The following is an 18,919-nucleotide window of genomic DNA, read 5'->3' on the forward strand; positions in this document are numbered from 1 at the left end:
ATATTTGCAAACATCATTTCATATGTCCGCCATTTATCATGGTTTTTATTTTATTGATTCAATAGTAGATACTTTTTATCGTGAAATATATAGGTAAACATCGGAAATTAAACATAAAACTTTTTATTTACTCTTATAAATCATATTAGGTAGTCTTAAGGATCGCCTATATTGTTTTATATTTTCGAATAGATTATTCAATTTGAAATTTGGTAATACGATCCAAAAAATAATAATTTTTGACTTTTCAATATTCTAATGACTTTTCTCAAGTGTTTCTCAGGGTTCAAAAAATCAATTGAAGAAATTAGAAAAAATTTAATTAAGAATGAAAAATTGAAAATGAAACTGTTAACTACAATACCTAATCAAATCTAAAATTACTTAACTATAATTCTTCAATATTCAAACAAATTTCAAATTGTTATCCAGCAAATCCTCTTTTGTGGTATAAACTTCTCTATGTCTATGGAGCTAACCTTCAATCATCAATCTGATAAATTTCAATGTTCAATGTTTTTATATTTTCTGATTTGATATTTAATAACTTGATTCAAGTGATGTTAACTCGTAATATGTTTTATTACTGACACAACTGATTAAAAAAAAATCTATATCAGTAGGTATTCTTGTTTGTGATGGTCCTCAGATCAATCCTAGATGGAATAACTAAACTATGGAGGTTTTTCGTAAGTAAATCATTATTTATTGAGTTAGCCAATAAACAATCAATATCCACTGTAACTAATTACAATAAGTAATCGAACAGAGTTTCCACAAATTTTCTTTGAGTACAATATCTGATACTGCGTCACAAAAACTTGATAATCATTCAACAATTAGGTGCTAGAGTCTCAATTTCTTCACCTGACAATTTCGCAATTATCATCACCACAGAAACAAACATGCGATTTGTGAACAAAATCCTCAACTATACAATTAATAATAATTTCTTACTCCTTGGAATCATGTTGTCACGATCTTTTCGACATCCAACATATTTTTTAATCAATTATGCTGATTGAACAACATAAGTCCGACAAATTTTCCCAATATCCCAACGTTTTGTAGTTGATGCACACCAATATTTAAAACATCGAAAACGAATAACGCTTAGGATTGTTGACGCATTGATGTCGTGACAGCGCTGTCGACTAGGATCAATTAAAAATCACAATAATAAGGTATTGTTATTTGTAACCAATATTTATAATTGCCAACAGTTCTGCAAAACCCGTATTTTGCAGTTCAGCGCGTAATAGAGTATCTAGATGTGGAAATTTCATTGTTGTTAGCATGCAATCTTGACAGCCTTTATGAAACATGATTTATGCACTTCCTGTTGAAAAGTGCACTTTATTTCCCAAATTGTCCCCCTACACAATTACCGTGCTGTGAATATCATTCGCCATTTTGTGGTAATTATTGAGTTGAAGATGTTTATCATTTAATTGACAAACGCGATTCATTTCGATTCAAAACGATCGAAACTTCATATAGAAGGCTCTCTATTTTTGCAATGATCTAACTGATAACCAAACATAATTTCAAGTGACGTGGTGAAAATTTTCAATTTCATTTGTGGTCTCATAAGTCGTGCCAACATTCTAGTAATAACATTTGATAAAATATGTATATGAATTTTTATCAAACATGCCTGATACAAGTGATACTCATAATATTGCTAATGGACAGAAGTTATGATTTGTCGCAAAATATTCTAATTTTTTTGGAAAACTTCACATTAGCTGTAAATAGTAGATAAGTAGGTATATTAGGCGAATTGAGAAGCACAGATGGCGGTGCAAGCCAGTGTTCACAAAATAATTTTGAATGACCGTAAAGTGAAGTTGATCAAGATAACAGACATTGTGAAGATATCATCTGAACATCATATCATTCACGAATATTTGTACATGAGAAAGCTGTGTGTGAAATGGGAGCCGCGCAAGCTCACAATCGATCAAAAGCAACAACGTGTTAATGATTCTGAGCAGTGTTTGAAGCTGTTTAAGTTTAATAAAACTGTCAGCTGAGTGGACTGCACATGAACCAATCCAAAACGAGGAAAAAACACAACAGTCAGCTGGTAAGATTATGGCATTAGTATTCTGGGATGCGCAAGGTAAAATATTCATTGATTACCTCTAAAAGGGCCAGACCGTAAACAGCGATTATTCTATAGCATTATGGGATCGTTTGAAGGATGAAATCGGTTAAAAACCGCCCCTTTTTGAAGAAAAAAGGTGCTGGTTCATCAAGACAATGCGCCGTGTCACAAATCAATAAAAACAATTACAAAATTGCATGAATTGCGCTTCGAATTGCTTCTGCATCCACCGTAATCGCCAGATCTGTCCCCAGCGACCTTTTCCTGCTCTCATACCTCAAAAGAATGCTCGCTCGAAAGAAATTTAGCGCCAATGAAGAAGTAATCACAGAAACTGAGGCCCATTTTGAAGCGAAAGACAAATCGTACTGCAAAAATGATATCGAAAAGTTGGAAGATCGATATAATCGCTGTATCGCTGTCGAAGACAACTATGTTGAATAATAAAATCGAATTTTGTCAAAAAAATGTGTTTTACTATGGTAGACCGGGGACTTTTCAATTGGCTTGTTACAACGTATTTTGCTTGAAGAGTTAGGTCTTAGGGCTTTTAAAGTTCAGTTAGCACAAAAATTCAAGCCAGAAGATCGATATCAATGTCGTATATTCTCTGATTGGGTTAAGAAAAAAAAAAGTCCTATGAACATGAACTCGCAAACGAGATACAGGGTGTTTTTTGAAGTCCTAATTTTTCTAATAACTGATCGCATCTTTATAAATCTGACCTACATATTAAGTAAATAAGTACCGAAACTTAAAATTAATGTATTCTTCACAGCTTACTAACCGGATATTTATAATGATTTGGATTGACTAATCTCGAATGAAACGAAATTATAACATTTAAACAAGACACAAAAGATTGTATTTCATTACGCTCCTGAATCCGAAAGTAACTTCATCGCCTTTCAGATAATACGTTGTGAATTTGCAAATGAATTCTTCCTTTGATAATTCAATTCAATTATTCCCAGAAAGCTTCTTCATCTTCAACCTAATAACGTCTAAACGAACAAGTTACAACTCAACACATATCAATTGAAAACAATAACAATACCATCCGTTATCATTGTCTATTGTGAAACAATAAAAGCGTAAAGACAATATAAAACTGATGCCATGTCAATTCGATTCTTCGAAAAAATTCTGACACATCCGTAACAGGAAATAGAAAAAAAACACGAGTTTCAATTAAAAATTGTTTTCCTATACCTGTGACCGGGTATAAAAGGTGACCTTTTCTTCTTAATAACACAACGTCAAATCTTTTCCACCTGAATATAAATAACCTTTCAAACGTACTGTTACACACGCATATCTCTCTCTCGAGATAATTGGTAAGTAATAAATCCAAGTGAAAATCCTTAATTAAAGACATAAATCACTATGGAAATGGGATTTCGGAGTGATTCCAATTACCCTTGTTTCGACTGAAAAACAATTATTATATTTAGATAGCGGTAATGAGAGGCATTAAACTATTAAGCCCAAGAAGAACAGAGAGTTGTACTTAAGGAAATGTGACCAAAGCTGCGGAAAAACTAGAAAACTTACTTGACTTCTAATGTAATTATTGTGTTTGCGTAATTCATGGGCACTTGAAGGAAGTCGATGTCGTCGGTAAGAGTTTTTTAAGACTTAATTTGTATTGTTTAGAGAGCGCGAACCGCTCTCTGTACAGCCGATGCGTCATTGTTTCTAGCGCTTTGGACAAGCGGCAGATTTCAGGGAAAAATAGCGGATTGTGAAAAAATTCCTACTATTCAGGAAATTTCCCATCGATTTAAATGCTTTGCCAACAAGGAAAAAAGGGCGAATGCCGCACAATGTTGTGTTACTTCTTTCGTCATGATTCCTGAGTAATATACTATCTGACGTAAAAAATGTAACATCAAGAAGGCGTTGGAATTTTTTGACCTCACAGAAATATTCAGCTAGTAAAGGTTGTCAATTTCATTCAATATATTAGGTATACAACTTTGCTTCCATCCTTTTGCAATAGATGACTGTAGTCGAAATATCGATCGTAGATGTCATACAATAAGCTTAGGTCTAAACATAACGCGATCGAAATATTAGTCGATTTGTGTCTGCATCATAAAGTGATTAGGGAGGTTTTAATATTCTGCTTTAATATGAAGAAATCTGCGGCTGAGTCTCATTAAATGCTCTCAAAAACCTATGGCGAGGCCGCTATTAGTGAAAGAAAGTTCCAAGAGTGGTTTCATCGCTTCAAGAATGGTGATTTTGACGTCGAAGACCAGCATCTAGGTGGAAGAGAGAAAGTTTTCGAAGATTGGAGAAAGAATTGAAGGCATTACTTGATCAAGACTCGTGTCAAACGCAACAAGAATTGGCAGGATCATTGGAAGTGACCCAACAAGTCATTTCATAGCTCCTGAAAGTCATAGGAATGATTCAGAAACAAGGAAATTGGGCGCCGTACGAGTTGAAGCCGAGATATGTTGAACGGCGTTTGTTTGTTTGTGAACAGCTGCTTACAAGGCAAAGACGGAAGGGATTACTGCATCGCATTGTGCCTGGAGACGAAAAATTGGCTTATTACGATAATCCCAAGAGCAGAAAAACATGGGGATATTCCGGCCATGCTAGTCCACTGCCTTGCATTCCGCAACTATGACATCCTTTTACGATCCTCTCCTCTTTTACCTTCGATCTTGTCCTCAATAATCATTTGTAGGGGCTGATATTTAGGGTTCCGCATGATGTCACCAAGATGAGCAGTTTTTATTCGCTTCATTTCCTTAACTAGAGAGCACAGACCTTATTCACTCGTCTAAGAACATCTTCATTCCTTACTCTGTCTGGAGGTATCTTCAGGATTCTGCAGTATATCCACATTTCAAAGGCTTCTAACCTGCTGATTGCGCTCACCCTGAGGGTCCATCCCTCTACGATGTAAAGAAATACAGACAGAAATAGCAGTCTGAGTCGAAGGTCGAAGTCGCTGCAAGTGAATTTTTTTTTAACTTTTAGGAAGCTTATAGTTTTGGAGTAAATGTACTCATGTGGTTCTCTTGGGCATAGTTTTAAATGATCCACTCCTAACCTGGAAAACAGTTGCGGCTAGCAGTCGCCCATTCTAGATCAGACAATACTCTCTGCTGGTTTTGGTCAGCCCTGGATATTTTATTTCTCTAATTCTGTGATTATTCCGTTCATTCTTCCACATCTTGTAGAACAAAATCGTGCGAGAATATATCAGAAACGCACAGTTTTCATGGTTATATTTTATTATTCTATGTTGGTACTACGAACTTTCCGCCACGGCTTTATCTGTCAATTCATCAATTTGCCTTAAAGAAATCAGTTCTGCCAACCAACATTTTTTAATGCAAAAATCACTAAATTTTATTTATAGAAATATTTCATTAATTCCAATGAAAATGCAATGAATTAGAGAAAATAATGTATAATACTCGTACAGAAGGCTCATTCTACCACTCGTTCATTCCAAAACTCGCCACTTCGTGGCTCGTTTTTGAATTTTGAACTCGTGGAAGAACATCAATGCCTTCTGCACTTGTATTATAAATAACTATTCTGATCAGTAGTGGAAGTTTCATGAATTGCTGAGTCCACACTCTTTATATGGAATGAGTAAAAGGTACCCCTCTTGCCATACACAAGTATTGCTAAGATCAGAGAAACAGTTCTGTGTGCTGTGGATTGCATCTTCCCTTAGTTCATATATTGTGAAGATCTCAATAGTAGAATTTTTATGAAAGGATTCTTTTTGTATTCAAACTACTTATTCGAAATAAGATTCAGACTTTTACCCTTTGATTCCATTCAATCTGCCTGCTGTAACTCTTTGAATTTTTTTGTCTACCTTAATATAACTGGAGTCAATTAACTCTAGAGTATAAAGAACTTTTGAATATAAGAATTGTAATAAATGCACCTGCCATCATGAGTTTATTAACTTTTGACTGTTGCGTTGAATATTTATAAACATGACCCAACAAATCCATAAACTGCATACCGTATCCAAAAATTTTTTCCCATATGAAGTTTATCTTGTCATCTACCATTTCAAGTTCGAGTTAGTTTCAAATTAAATCTCTCGAAAAAAAATTTGCGTTGAAATCTGCCAGAAAACATATCCGCTCATTATAATTTCAATACCTGTTATGCGAATATCCTGCCTCGATTTTTTTGATAACTGCATTTTGCAGATTGCAGATCGACTGACACCTTGCATTTTTATTGCAGAATTTTCATTGTCCTCAATTTATTTTTTTTTTACCGCCGTCATGAGTCAGTTGGTCTTTTGTTAAAATCACGTTTTCTTGATTTTCTGCTTTTAATTATGAGTGAGTACGTTGCCGTACGTAAATTTGAATTGAATTGGAACTGACATGGTGAAAAAATATCGCCGAAACAATTGCCTCTGTATGGCCAATTGATATTCTGAAGATGTCCTTACTAGGAAATTTTGATGGACTAGCTAATTCACACAACGTTGATGAATGCTGCAGGTGTGGATGAGTCAGGCGATACGATGTGTATTAACATCTTCGTTCGAAGAGTTTCCTGGAAACAACTTGACAGAAAAGATAATCTCGAAGACTTCCCTTTCAATTCAGATGTCTTTTGGGACCTATCAATACTTCCCGATAGTTGCAAATGATAATGTTCGACTCATTGATGAGGAATTCTTTCTCAAACTCTATTCTGTCCGTCCGTTCGTAAACACAAAAACTCTCTCACCGAAAGATCTAGAAACTTGAAACTTTCAGGATGTCCAATGCCTCGCTTGAATTCGTTAATATGCAAAATCTGACTAGAGGTTTCGTAAATAAGGTCGTTTTGTTTTTGTGTTAGGCTGTAACCAAAATTATCAAATAACTTTGTTGACAGTTGTTAAATTGAACCATCAGTTGAGTCTTTTATATTATGTAGAACAATTTCTACATACATTGCCAGTTGTACGCTAGATGAGTGTTGATATGATCTTGATTATGTTATTAATAGAACGTTACTTATCAAACAGGATTCAGGTTTTTACAAAACTCAACTGAACAATTTTGGCACCAGCCTACTACTTGAACAAAAAAATGAAAAGGAGATTCAAATTTGCGTAGCTAGACTCGATATTTTTGTAGAGTGATACATTGCTGAATTCGTAAAAAAAATTTTTATCACTCCTAAAGGAGAACATATCAACAATTCCACTTTCATTCCCATTATCTTTGTTTATTCTAAACGAGAACCAATTAGTCTATAAAAAAATTGACTATCGCGTCTCTAAAACAATGGAAAACAGAAAGAATCTGACGACACCATTAGAATCTCAATATTGGATAATGGCTACAAACCAAATTCCGTGAAGTTATCTTCAGAAACAGATGAGTTATGCAGAAAAAAAGAAAATCTCCGGAACCATTTGAGATATTTTGGATCTGTTCACACCAACACAACCATGTTTGAATAACGCAACTTTTTTATAATTTAAGCCACCCTATATTTCTAACGGTTTTCGATATCTCTGTAGTGTCCCTCTAAATAGTATAATAGCAAAAATTATATAATTTTTGTCCTCAACTGCTTCGAATTCCGAAATAAAAGGTATACGCCATTTTTATAGTGATGATTTCGATTTAAATTTTCTTCAATTTGTATTCGAAGAGTTTCCCTATAGGAGTAATATTAAAAAGCATTGACCCTAGAACACAATCTTGTGGAACACCAAGTCATCATAAAACCGAAGGCTTAATCATTTATCCCTCACTTTTTGTTTTCACTGAATTCACATGATTCTTCTTGAAAAATACAAAAAATTTTTACGTCAGATCCAACGACAACATTCAATTGAACCCAAAATACATCGTTCTTTTGAATAACTCGTGCGAGCAGCAAAAAAAAGATTATTTCTCGCACGCATCCTTCACGTCGTCTTGCACACATAATGGTCGGAAGAAAAAAATCGCAAAAATCCGATTTAAAATGTATGGTACTGGTTGGTGCATGTACTGCCTTACCATCTCACCATTCGAATTTAAATTTACTCAAGGCGGTTGTATAATTAACTCGTGTAGCATGGATTGAAACGGGTGCATCGGTCATGTCGCGATATACAGGCTGCTTGGACCGATTGCATCTGAAAACAGCAAGGCGTTTGAAAATTGTAAATACGGGTTCACAAGACTCGTTAATTTTTGGAAAGGAGAAAGAAAAAACTCTTTATGTCGACTCCAAGTCTTTTTTCAAAATGGTTACATTTATTTCGATCTCTTCAGGCCCCTTTAATTCAAAATTCAATTCAATTAGCAGAGCCTGAAGATCGTCTTTCGAGAGATCGAGACGAAACATCTCTAGCCATTTTAATAAAATACTTGGAGTCGACAAAGAGAGGAATTGCCTTCTGCAACGAGTATTAGACGATATTTTCTCTATTTCAGTCAAGTTTTGTGAAATATTGTTGAAATTCAATGAAAAATTCAGATTATACATCCTAGTGACATTTGTATTGTATCTTGGCAGTTGGTGTGACTGTTACGAAAATTGACAGATTACGGAATTTCAATTTGAATCGTACGTTTCGAATTTTGAAATAATTTATGATAATGCATTAAATTCGTGAATTATGTGTGACGAAATCGATTTAACACCACCAGAATCAAGAGAAATTCCGAATGAAGTTGTAAATCATTCCACTATATCCAAATTATATTATATTGACAATTTGACGTGTATTGAATTTTGATAGGATGGAAGTCTGTGTAGACAACCACAGACGAAAAATATAACTGAAAACAATGCTGTAATGAGTTCATTACAGCACTGTTTTTAGAACTGTAATGAACTCATTACGATACTGAAATAGAGAAATTAAATTAATTGGGTCCTTCCTTGTTCATAGATAAAAATGTTGACAAAGGGCACAACTATCAGTTGTCAAAGTTTGTCGTAGAGCTTATAGAATATCCTGTAAAATGAGATGTACGAATTTTTCAAGATTCGATTTAATATTTCATACGCTTACTTGTTCCTGAAAAAAATAGTTAAAAAAAAGATAATGTTTCGAAATATCACGTGATTCTATGTTTTGGTGACACGTCGAAGTTGTTTGCTCTCTCTCACCAAAAACGCTGTGAAAACGAATCTATCCTGGATCTCTTATTGTCTGAATGCTAGTTTTCGCGTTGATCATCCTTCCACTGAGTCATTTTAAATTTGTATCTGCTTGTCCTTTAAATAAGGCATTTCTCATACATTTTTCTGCGTACATTCTTCTAGGATTACGTAAACTCGGATCTAACGAAAAACACCTCGCGATATTATGAATATAAATAGCATTTCTTCACTCGGATCATCAACGGTACCTAACCATCATAAAAATAACTGCTCTAGCGAAAGAACGGCGTAAATCAAGCGTTTTCACAGAACTGAGAAATTTACATCGAAATTTATAGGGGACAACAGGCTCGCATCATGGCATCAAGATCGGAGAGTCAGATAAGGCAAGAATTCTGGTGTAATGTCGCCTAATATATGTAAGTCGGTTTCTTCCGAAATAAACAGCAATAAAAAGAGAAAATAACCGAAAAATTATGGTACTAGGGACGAGTCATTCAATTCTGTGATCTTGACGTAACGTTATGAACTCTGAACTGATATGGTGAATTGAGACAACTGTTTCAATTCTATGAAACGAATAAGCCAATTGGCTTATTATTATTATTTTCTCAATGAATATTCAAAGAAAAATACAATACAAAGAGTCTTGTCAAAGGCTGAAAATGCGGTTTTTATAAAATTGAAAATAAAGACGTATTTTGTATGCTTGCTTGTGGTAGAAAAGGAAGCTAATTCAGAGGAACGTTTGAGATTGCTTCTGAAATCATCCTGAAAAGTGGTGGGATCTCAAACACGCTGAAGAGAGAAGCGTAGTTAAATTTTGGCAGTTCACGCAAATGCCACGTGGTACAAACTCCTCTTAAGACTTTCGAAGTTCGGTTAACATACGAGTTGACCACCAGCAACGTCTTATCTTTGCTGATTAGGGTCTTTGAAATGCATCAAAATGATTTTCATCGAAAAATCATTTTCACTGCTGAGGACCATATTTACCTTGGAGGCTACGTTAATAAGAAGAATTGTCGCATTTGGGGCTCGGAAAATCCAAGAATGATTATTGGAAAATAAAAAGCCTCTCCATCCTCAAATGTATCACTCTTTGATGCGGTTTTTGGGCTGGTGATGGTGTGATTGGACCATATACTTCGAAAATGAAGCCTGATACGGGGAATGGATTTTTTTGGCCGCAATTGAAAGATATTGATGTGGACGATGTTTAATTCCAACAAGATGGCGACGATGGCGTTACTTCACACACAATCCACGAAACTATCACAATTTTGCAAGAAAATTTTCCTCGTCATGTCATTTCTCGAAGAGGTGATCACGATTGGCCACCAAGATCTTGTGATTTAATACCTTCCGACTTATTTCCTTGTGCCACTTGAAAGATAAGGTCTATGGCAATGCTACACAATCGATTCCAGGCTTTATTTGAATTGATTTAGAGTAGATAATAATACATATTTTACATTTCTTCGATAAATTTCCAGTAGATGATCCTCCAATGCAAAATTATGCTCCTTATTATGTTTATTAAGTTTTTCATCAATTTCCATCATTACCATCATTATCTTGACATAAAAGGTTTCATATGAAACCATAGAGTAATAAACATAGATAGAGGGAGTATAAAAAATTTTTACATGTCCCCAAAATGGTTAGATTGAGTTGTCAGATTGTGATATATTTCCATATCCACAATTTTACTATATCGTTATGAATATATATTTTATTGAAATAAATTTATTTGAGTGATTCCCGATTAAATATCCAAATTTAAATATTTGGAATCCGATATTTTTCCTAATTGTCGAATTTAGAATAAGCAGAATATTTAATATTTGCGGTATCTAGCTGCTGAAATCCAAGGTTTGGCAACTTTTGCTATCCCTGTGTCATAGGTTGTTTCACGTCGTTTGGCTCGCTTGAAGTTTGTTTTATGAGTTTCTGATATATTTAGGTATTTATTTGAATATATTGTGAGTTAATATGCAACGTTGATTCACTATGGGACATAAGGAGTGCATTCTTTGTGGAGAAACTCGCGAATTGAGTGAAATATTGTATCACTGATATGTTTTAATTTCCGCGCGCTTCATGTCAAATTTAATAGTTCATATTGGTGACAAAATTTGCTTACTGAAAATGACATATGCTGCCCCTATCTACGTTTAATACTCTGAGTATGAAACCTATGCTTCAAATCTGAATGGCTTTGAATTTCAATTACAAATTTTCATGCTCTTGTTCAGGTACTTCCACTATTTCATTGTACTGTCTGAATCTTACAAATTTTCAGCTAAGAACGATCACGATTGGGTTATTCCTAGTGATGAAAAATTCTTCTGTTCTTTTATGTACAAGCGTAATAGCTTAGCAGAGTAGTTCAGAAACTCGAATTCGAAAATTTGATCGACGTCTGATTGAGTTGAAATTCAAGAACTAAATCAATATAATTGGCTTTTCTACCATTTTGGAATTCCTGAACAGGAGTGCAAAAGATTGTGTCTTTTAAAAATTTCAGCTCCACCATGTTGGTAGTGCATCGGGCAAATGGGAAAGATCAACGTAATTATTAACGCAATCTTCAAAAACTCAACTCCATTCACTCCCAAAGATAGCAACCAAAATCTCCAACAAAACAAAAAGTCGCGTCCACGAAGAAAATAGCACCAAAATCCATCACAGATCCCAAGGTGAACCTTACAAAACCCCTGCCTCCAATCCCACCTCCTCTCTCCCATCGCCCAACTCCCGGCACCGTGGACGCCGTCACCGTCGGCTTCGCATATACAGCTCGCACACACCAGCTAATTATAATCGTATTCGGGGGGTTGGCCATCGGTGCATCACAGTGGGGGTAGAGGGGGGCGGTCACCACGTCCTCACGCAAGTCTCTTCACGCTCAGCCCGTCTACGGCACCGCTGTCCTCCGCAAACACATACACACGTACGTTACGTGTATTGTTACTCTGTACCTGCCCGACGCGCCACTCTGTGCTATACGGCTCTAACGACAACAACGCGACGCGGCCCGTTCAGTTTTCTGTGTTTGGCGCGAAAAATTTGACACTTGCGGACATAGAACTCGGCGCGGTTTTCTTCCCGACCGGCACTCAGGGTTTTGGCAACTTTTGCCACCAAGTGGAAGTGTGAGTTAAGTGGTGCCTGCGGTTTCGGACGACAGCTGAAGGATGTCTCAGGATGCATAAATCACTGACGGCTGAGTGACGTGCGATCAAAACATTGTAGCCGATCCGAAAGGTCACAGATTCGGTGACTCCAACCGTGGACTGTTTTACGATCCATAACAAAGTGATAAACGATTAATAAATAATCATAGGCCCCCATCTCCGTAGATATCATTGTGGAAAATAATAAGAATAAACTAGACAAAGGTTGTTTGGACATAAACTTTACGATTATTGCTGTATAAAAGGAAGGCCGGTCATAACGTCGGATTTATTATGCTGTAAACGACTAGTTTGGAAATTTTCGAGAACCAGTAATTCAAAATATGCTTCCCTGATCCTGAGCGGACGAGAAGGTGATAAAAAGTTTTTTTGGAGGTCGACTGGGACGAATTTTCAATCCGCCTCTTCTTCGGGGAAAACCTCGAGGCGGTCCTGCGCTTTAGTTCGGTTTGGGCGGTGAAGATGGAAGAGGGGTGGGAGAGCCACGTGTCCCCCTTGATGATGGGGGTCGGTATGAGCGATATGGAGGGTATTGGGGACATGCCCCCTTGCGGGGGAGGTGGACATGAGATTGTTGGAGGCGAGATGATGCCGCAACACCACCACGAGGGTATGAGAGGTGGACATGGGGAGATGCACCATGATATTGGGAGGGGAATGGGACCGGATATGGTACACGGGATCAGAGAGCATCTTGGGAGAAGTATGAATGCACAGCACGACTATTTTGGACAGGAGGTGAGTGAGGTGTTGTTTTAAAATTACAGGTTTCTTCAAAATTGCGACCTCTAGCGAGAACACCAAAAAGCGTTTCCCAAATTCATGAAAATAAAAAATCTAAAATAAGAGTCGAAACTAGCGTCTATAAGCTGTTTTTATAAAAAATTTTCGGGTTAAGATACAAAAATGTCAAAATATGAAGGAAGTTGATAATAATAAAATGGTTATTAATTTGCTTTAATTTACACAGTGAAATTATAGAAATTCACATAATAGGTGATTAGCAATTATTGCAGAACACATAATTACTCAATAATGTGTCACATAGAAGTAAATCGAAAAAAAAATAGGAAGTTGCATATTATGTCCACAAAAAAGAAAAAAGATAAAAAATCAAAATCAAACTTAATTTGGAAATATAAAATAACAAATATTCGTGGGGAAACTGCAGAAACAAATTAAGTAAATGAATAACATAATAATATCAATAAAAACTGGAAGCTAATAAGACAAAAGAAGAAATTATGCTAGCAGTTGATATTTCATATACATGATAAGGCATTTTCTCTCCCTGTCACGTGATAAGACCAAACAAATAAGAACGTCAATCTTTAATTTTATCTACTTGATCTTCACTATTGATTGATTATAGTTACATTTCCAACGTGAGGTGAAAATCCTTCTTATATCCTCCTCAGTTCACCACCATTTCCTATAACAAGTTCTTCATGACATATACTAGTATTATTTTCTCTAGTAAAATACTTAATTATACCTTTATTTTTTTCATATAATTTAGTAAATAGTAAGTTCTATTGAAAAATATCCCTTCAACTCAAAATACTATAACTAAATGAATCCTATTGAATAGAAAATGAATGAAAAGCTGTTAATTTTTAATTTGAAAAAGATGCACATGTCCTTTTTTAAAGTTTTATACATTGGATTATTAACTTTTGATAGTTTTTAATCCGGACGAAGCAAAAATTAAAATTTTTTAGGTCGTCATAAAAAACCTCTTCTTGATTGAATGAATGTCAGAATGAGTACGTAGGTATTTCATAATTTTTCAAATAATAATTTCAATACATTGAACGTAAGACAACTCATCCAGAAAAATATCTATGTATAAAATACCTACATAAAACAAAGTAGCCGTCTGAAATCAACTATTGAAAATTTTGAAATTTTATACGAATGGTGAAAACTCACATGAAATAGTTAAGATAAAATCGTTATGGTGATGTTTTTTAATTTTGGATCCAACATAACATAACAGTTTAATTGAAATCTTCATAATAATGGTCCATGAGCAAATACAGATGTAGGAACCTTATCATATTCTTCAAATAAGATAAAATCACTTCAATTCATTCATTAAATTCTCCACTGTTTTCAATGTAAACATTATTAATGAATTAAGTTATATATCATTTAATCAATTTCTTGGAATATTCGTACCGTACCTACTTGAATATAAAATTCCATTATTTTCCATTGAGATTTTTAACTTATGTTGACATAAAATAGAAGTGTTCATACATTCCAGAATTCAATTATGACATTGTAATTGAATTCATCAGATATTATCTACTTCAAAATTACTCAATATGTTGAATATTCGTTGGAAGGTGATATCATCTTCATATGGATGACTCTTATGATGAAGGGCGTGATTCGAACTCAGCAAAAAAGTAACATTTTTTTTTTCCATATCTTTACTGAGAAACTACAATGTTTATTGCAAAAAATATATACAAAACTCACTATTCTTCAAAACTCTTCTTTCAGAAGGATTTCAATTGAGGAGAACTTAAAATCTATTTCAATTTTGAAACCTGAAATATTTAATCGATTCAACGCAATGTAATAAAGTCTCATCACTTCAATTGAGATCAGGTATGAAATATTGAGACATTCCTCTATCTATAGCTTGAAGATTAGGCCATAAGAGGAATATAATAGTAATATGTATCACGGAAATTTCAACAAAATGTCTAATAAGTGTCAAAAAATAATACAAAGTGTTGCCAATGTAATCATTATATCATTTCTGTTGGAGAACCCTTTAGAAGGCAAGCCATAAAAAGTCACTTTTCAAACGCATCGGAATGGTGTATCAAATATGTAATAATCTTAGTATTTTTCTCTGGGTTTGATATATCTACAATTGATAGAATATCGAATATTTCCATTGTCCATTGTCCATCAAATTGTCAAAATAGTTTCAATGTAACCGAGGATGTCGATTGAAATTGAGGCTTTAGCCGAAATGGCTGTCAATGTTCAAATGTATGTTTGTGGGACCATAGGACTTTTTTCTCTCCTTATTGACAAAAGTATGTTTCTCCATTCTCCTAGGCCTCTGTGGAACCTCCCTGAATCTTGAAGGTTTGAAGTGTTAAAACAACTGTTGGTGTTCTGTGTAGTGTGTAGGCTCTGCAAATGTCTAATCGCCACTTCATGCACAGCACTGTTGATTTTTTATCCAACAGGTTACGGCCCCCGAAACCAGAAAGTCTCTTTGCCGGTCGGGGTCTCAAACTCCACCCGTAATAAATCGCTATAATTCTTTGTAGAAAATTCAACAAATTCACCACGACATTTTCAAAATTGGAAAGGCAGTGTATAATTGAAAAAAGTCGAAATTCTTTGATTCTTTGATTGAATTACTCCATATAAAGGGATGTTTTTTTTAGAGCTATAGAACTTTGAATTGCAATAAAACAACGATGGATTATTCGATTGACATGAATTTTATTTATCCGCAAGATCATCTTGTGGCAGTGGCATTACATTTTAAATATGATTTCTGGCATATGGCCGCTGGCTCGGATGTAGTCCAATCTGAACGTCCGATTTTCGATGACTTTTTCCAACATTTGTGGCCGTATATCGGCAATAACACGGCGAATGTTGTCTTCCAAATGGTCAAGGGTTTGTGGCTTATCCGCATAGACCAATGACTTTACATAGCCCCACAGAAAGTAGTCTAGCGGAGGCCAATTCACAGGTCCAAAACGTGAAATTAGGCGGTCACCAAACGTGTCTTTCAATAAATCGATTGTGGCACGAGCTGTGTGACATGTTGCGCCGTCTTGTTGGAACCACAGCTCCTGGACATCATGGTTGTTCAATTCAGGAATGAAAAAGTTAGTAATCACGGCTCTATACCGATCACCATTGACTGTAACGTTCTAGTCATCATCGTTTTTGACGAAGTATGGACCAATGATTGCACCAGCCCATAAAGCGCACCAAACAGTCAGTTTTTCTGGATGTAACGGTGTTTCGACATACACTTGAGGATTAGCTTCACTCCAAATGCGGCAGTTTTGTTTGTTGACGTAGCCATTCAACCAGAAGTGCGTTTCATCGTTAAACAAAATAAAATGGACGTAAAGTGCGCGATACGTATTCCGCACAGAACCATTATTTTCGAAATAAAATTACACTATTTACAAGCGTTGTTTAGGCGTGAGTCTATTCATGATGAATTTCCAAACCAAACTGAGAATAAATCACTTGACAGCTGTTAAATCGGTCGCCATCTTGAACAGAAATGCCAACTTGGAGTTATATACCTCAAAACAAACACCCGTTATTATTTCTGGAAATTAAAAAATTAATGTTCAAAACACCGACTTTGAATTTCTTGAAAGTGTTCGAATAAGAAAAATTTCATTGCCGATAACCACTCTCCCGAAACACCTAGTTTACGCACACATCTTCCAACCCAATACCAAAACCCTACGAAACCAACTCACGGAATCAATCTCCCCCATAACATTTGCATCAGTCCAAGATCCCAGAGCGGCAATTAACACACCCCCAACCCCGCAAGATGACACAGATCCACCCGTATCTCCCCCAAACCCCCTTCTCCCTCCAAAAATCACCTACAGGGGGCGCCGCCTTCGCGGAATATTCAGGCCCCATAGATTAACCTATCTGTCAGTAGTCCACGCGTCTCCCCATTTACAACTGCCATAACTCACACCAGAGGGCGGGACCGTAGCATTACCTAACCTAACTAATATATACGCCGAATTTAACTAGTCCCCCGAACGTGGAACAGTTTCGCATCGTTAATTGGGGTTCGAAGGGGTAGTTTTGGGGTGGTGAACGAATGCGGGTTGCGATAATTGAATCCGGACGGTTTCGATGAAGATGAGATGGAAATTGGGAGAGTTTGGGGGTTGGAGGTTGATGCGATTCTCGATCCCGATGTCGGAGATTGGGAGAGGGTTGAGGGTGAAGGGGGATGAATGCGTAAATTTGATTGATTAGATTTACGTAGGTTTTGGGGTGGTGATAAGACGATTAGAACCACTTGGCTGTACATGTTTCTTCTTATTACCTCCTATGAGAGTTAACCCTTAACCTTTCAAATAAAATAAAACAGTGATTTCCACAAATATTGTGAGGTCTACGACAATTGTGCCGCCAACACTGGCTTCTTCTGGTTACATCCGAAATGTTTCATACGTTTAGAGTCGTAATGTAATCTAAAGAAGCCACAATTCTCCTAGAAATTAAAATATTTGTGGAAATAATATTTCCATCTAAAGGGTGTTTTTTTTTAGAGCTATAGAACTTTAAATTGCTATAAAACAACGATGAATTATTCGATTGACATAAATTTTATTTATCCGCAAGATAATATTGTGGCATTACATTTTGAATATGATTTCTGGCATATGACCGCCACGGCTGGCTCGGATGTAGTCCAATCTGGACGTCCAATTTTCGATGGCTTTTTCCAACATTTGTGGCCGTATATCGGCAATAACACGGCGAATGTTGTCTTCCAAATGGTCAAGGGTTTGTGGCTTATCCGCATAGACCAAATGACTTTACATAGCCCCACAGAAAGTAGTCTAGCCGGTTAACACAAGATCTTGGAGGCCAATTCACAGGTCCAAAACGTGAAATTAGGCGGTCTCCAAACGTGTCTTTCAATAAATCGATTGTGGCACGAGCTGTGTGACATGTTGCGCCGTCTTGTTGGAACCACAGCTCCTGGACATCATGGTTGTTCAATTCAGGAATGAAAAAGTTAGTAATCATGGCTCTATACCGATCACAATTGACTGTAATGTTCTGGCCATCATCGTTTTTGTAGAAGTACGGACCAATCATTCCACCAGCCCATAAAGCGCACCAAACAGTCAGTTTTTTTGGATGTAACGGTGTTTCGACATACACTTGAGCATTAGCTCCACTCCAAATGCGGCAGTTCTGTTTGTTGACGTAGACATTCAACCAGAAGTTCGCTTCATCGCTAAACAAAATAAAATGGACGTAGTGCGCGATACGTATTCCGCACTGAACCATTATTATTTTTGAAATAAAATTGCTCTATTACCCTTTACTTGATCAGAAAATGTTACTGAAATTGTTCTGATTTGAAAACTAAGCAGCAAATAGTCATTTTCTGAATGGGTGAATGTGTTGTCATCATTCAGAGATATCCTGATGAATAATTATTTCAGGTATGAAAAAAGCTCCAAAACCATCAGAGTTTTTTTCTAAATGTTGCGAAATTCTGAATAACAATAGTTTTTTGATGCTATGTACTATGTTTTCCTATGCAAATGTTAGATGAAAATACCTTTATCTCTAGTATAATGTGTTAGAAAAATAAACAAACGGGCGAAATCAGAGCACTATCAATCAGCCGACCACTAGATAAACCAAATGAAATCTACAGATATTAGATCAAAGTCGGATCTTCAAATGTCGGCTGATAAAATATTTCAAAAGGTGCGATATTATAATATATTAT

General features: G+C 35.8%; 1 protein-coding gene across 4 annotated transcripts in view; it reads left to right on the forward strand.

Annotated features, from left to right (window-relative positions):
- Positions 1-488: 488 nt before the first annotated feature.
- The window catches only part of LOC123674084 (homeobox protein caupolican-like), a 114,537-nt gene continuing 96,106 nt past the window's right edge, over positions 489-18,919 (forward strand). Inside the window, exon 1 of one of the 4 annotated variants that reach the window (XM_045608949.1) lies at positions 489-689. In XM_045608949.1, coding sequence (XP_045464905.1) covers positions 639-689 — 51 coding nt within the window. In that variant the 5' untranslated portion in view covers positions 489-638. Of the gene's footprint in view, positions 690-12,085; positions 13,150-18,919 lie in introns of those variants that run through there. The other 3 variants (XM_045608950.1, XM_045608946.1, XM_045608945.1) reach the window with 3 other exon arrangements.

The sequence above is a fragment of the Harmonia axyridis genome, chromosome 2 (assembly GCF_914767665.1).
Source record: "Harmonia axyridis chromosome 2, icHarAxyr1.1, whole genome shotgun sequence".
Taxonomy (NCBI): Eukaryota; Metazoa; Arthropoda; class Insecta; order Coleoptera; family Coccinellidae; genus Harmonia; species Harmonia axyridis.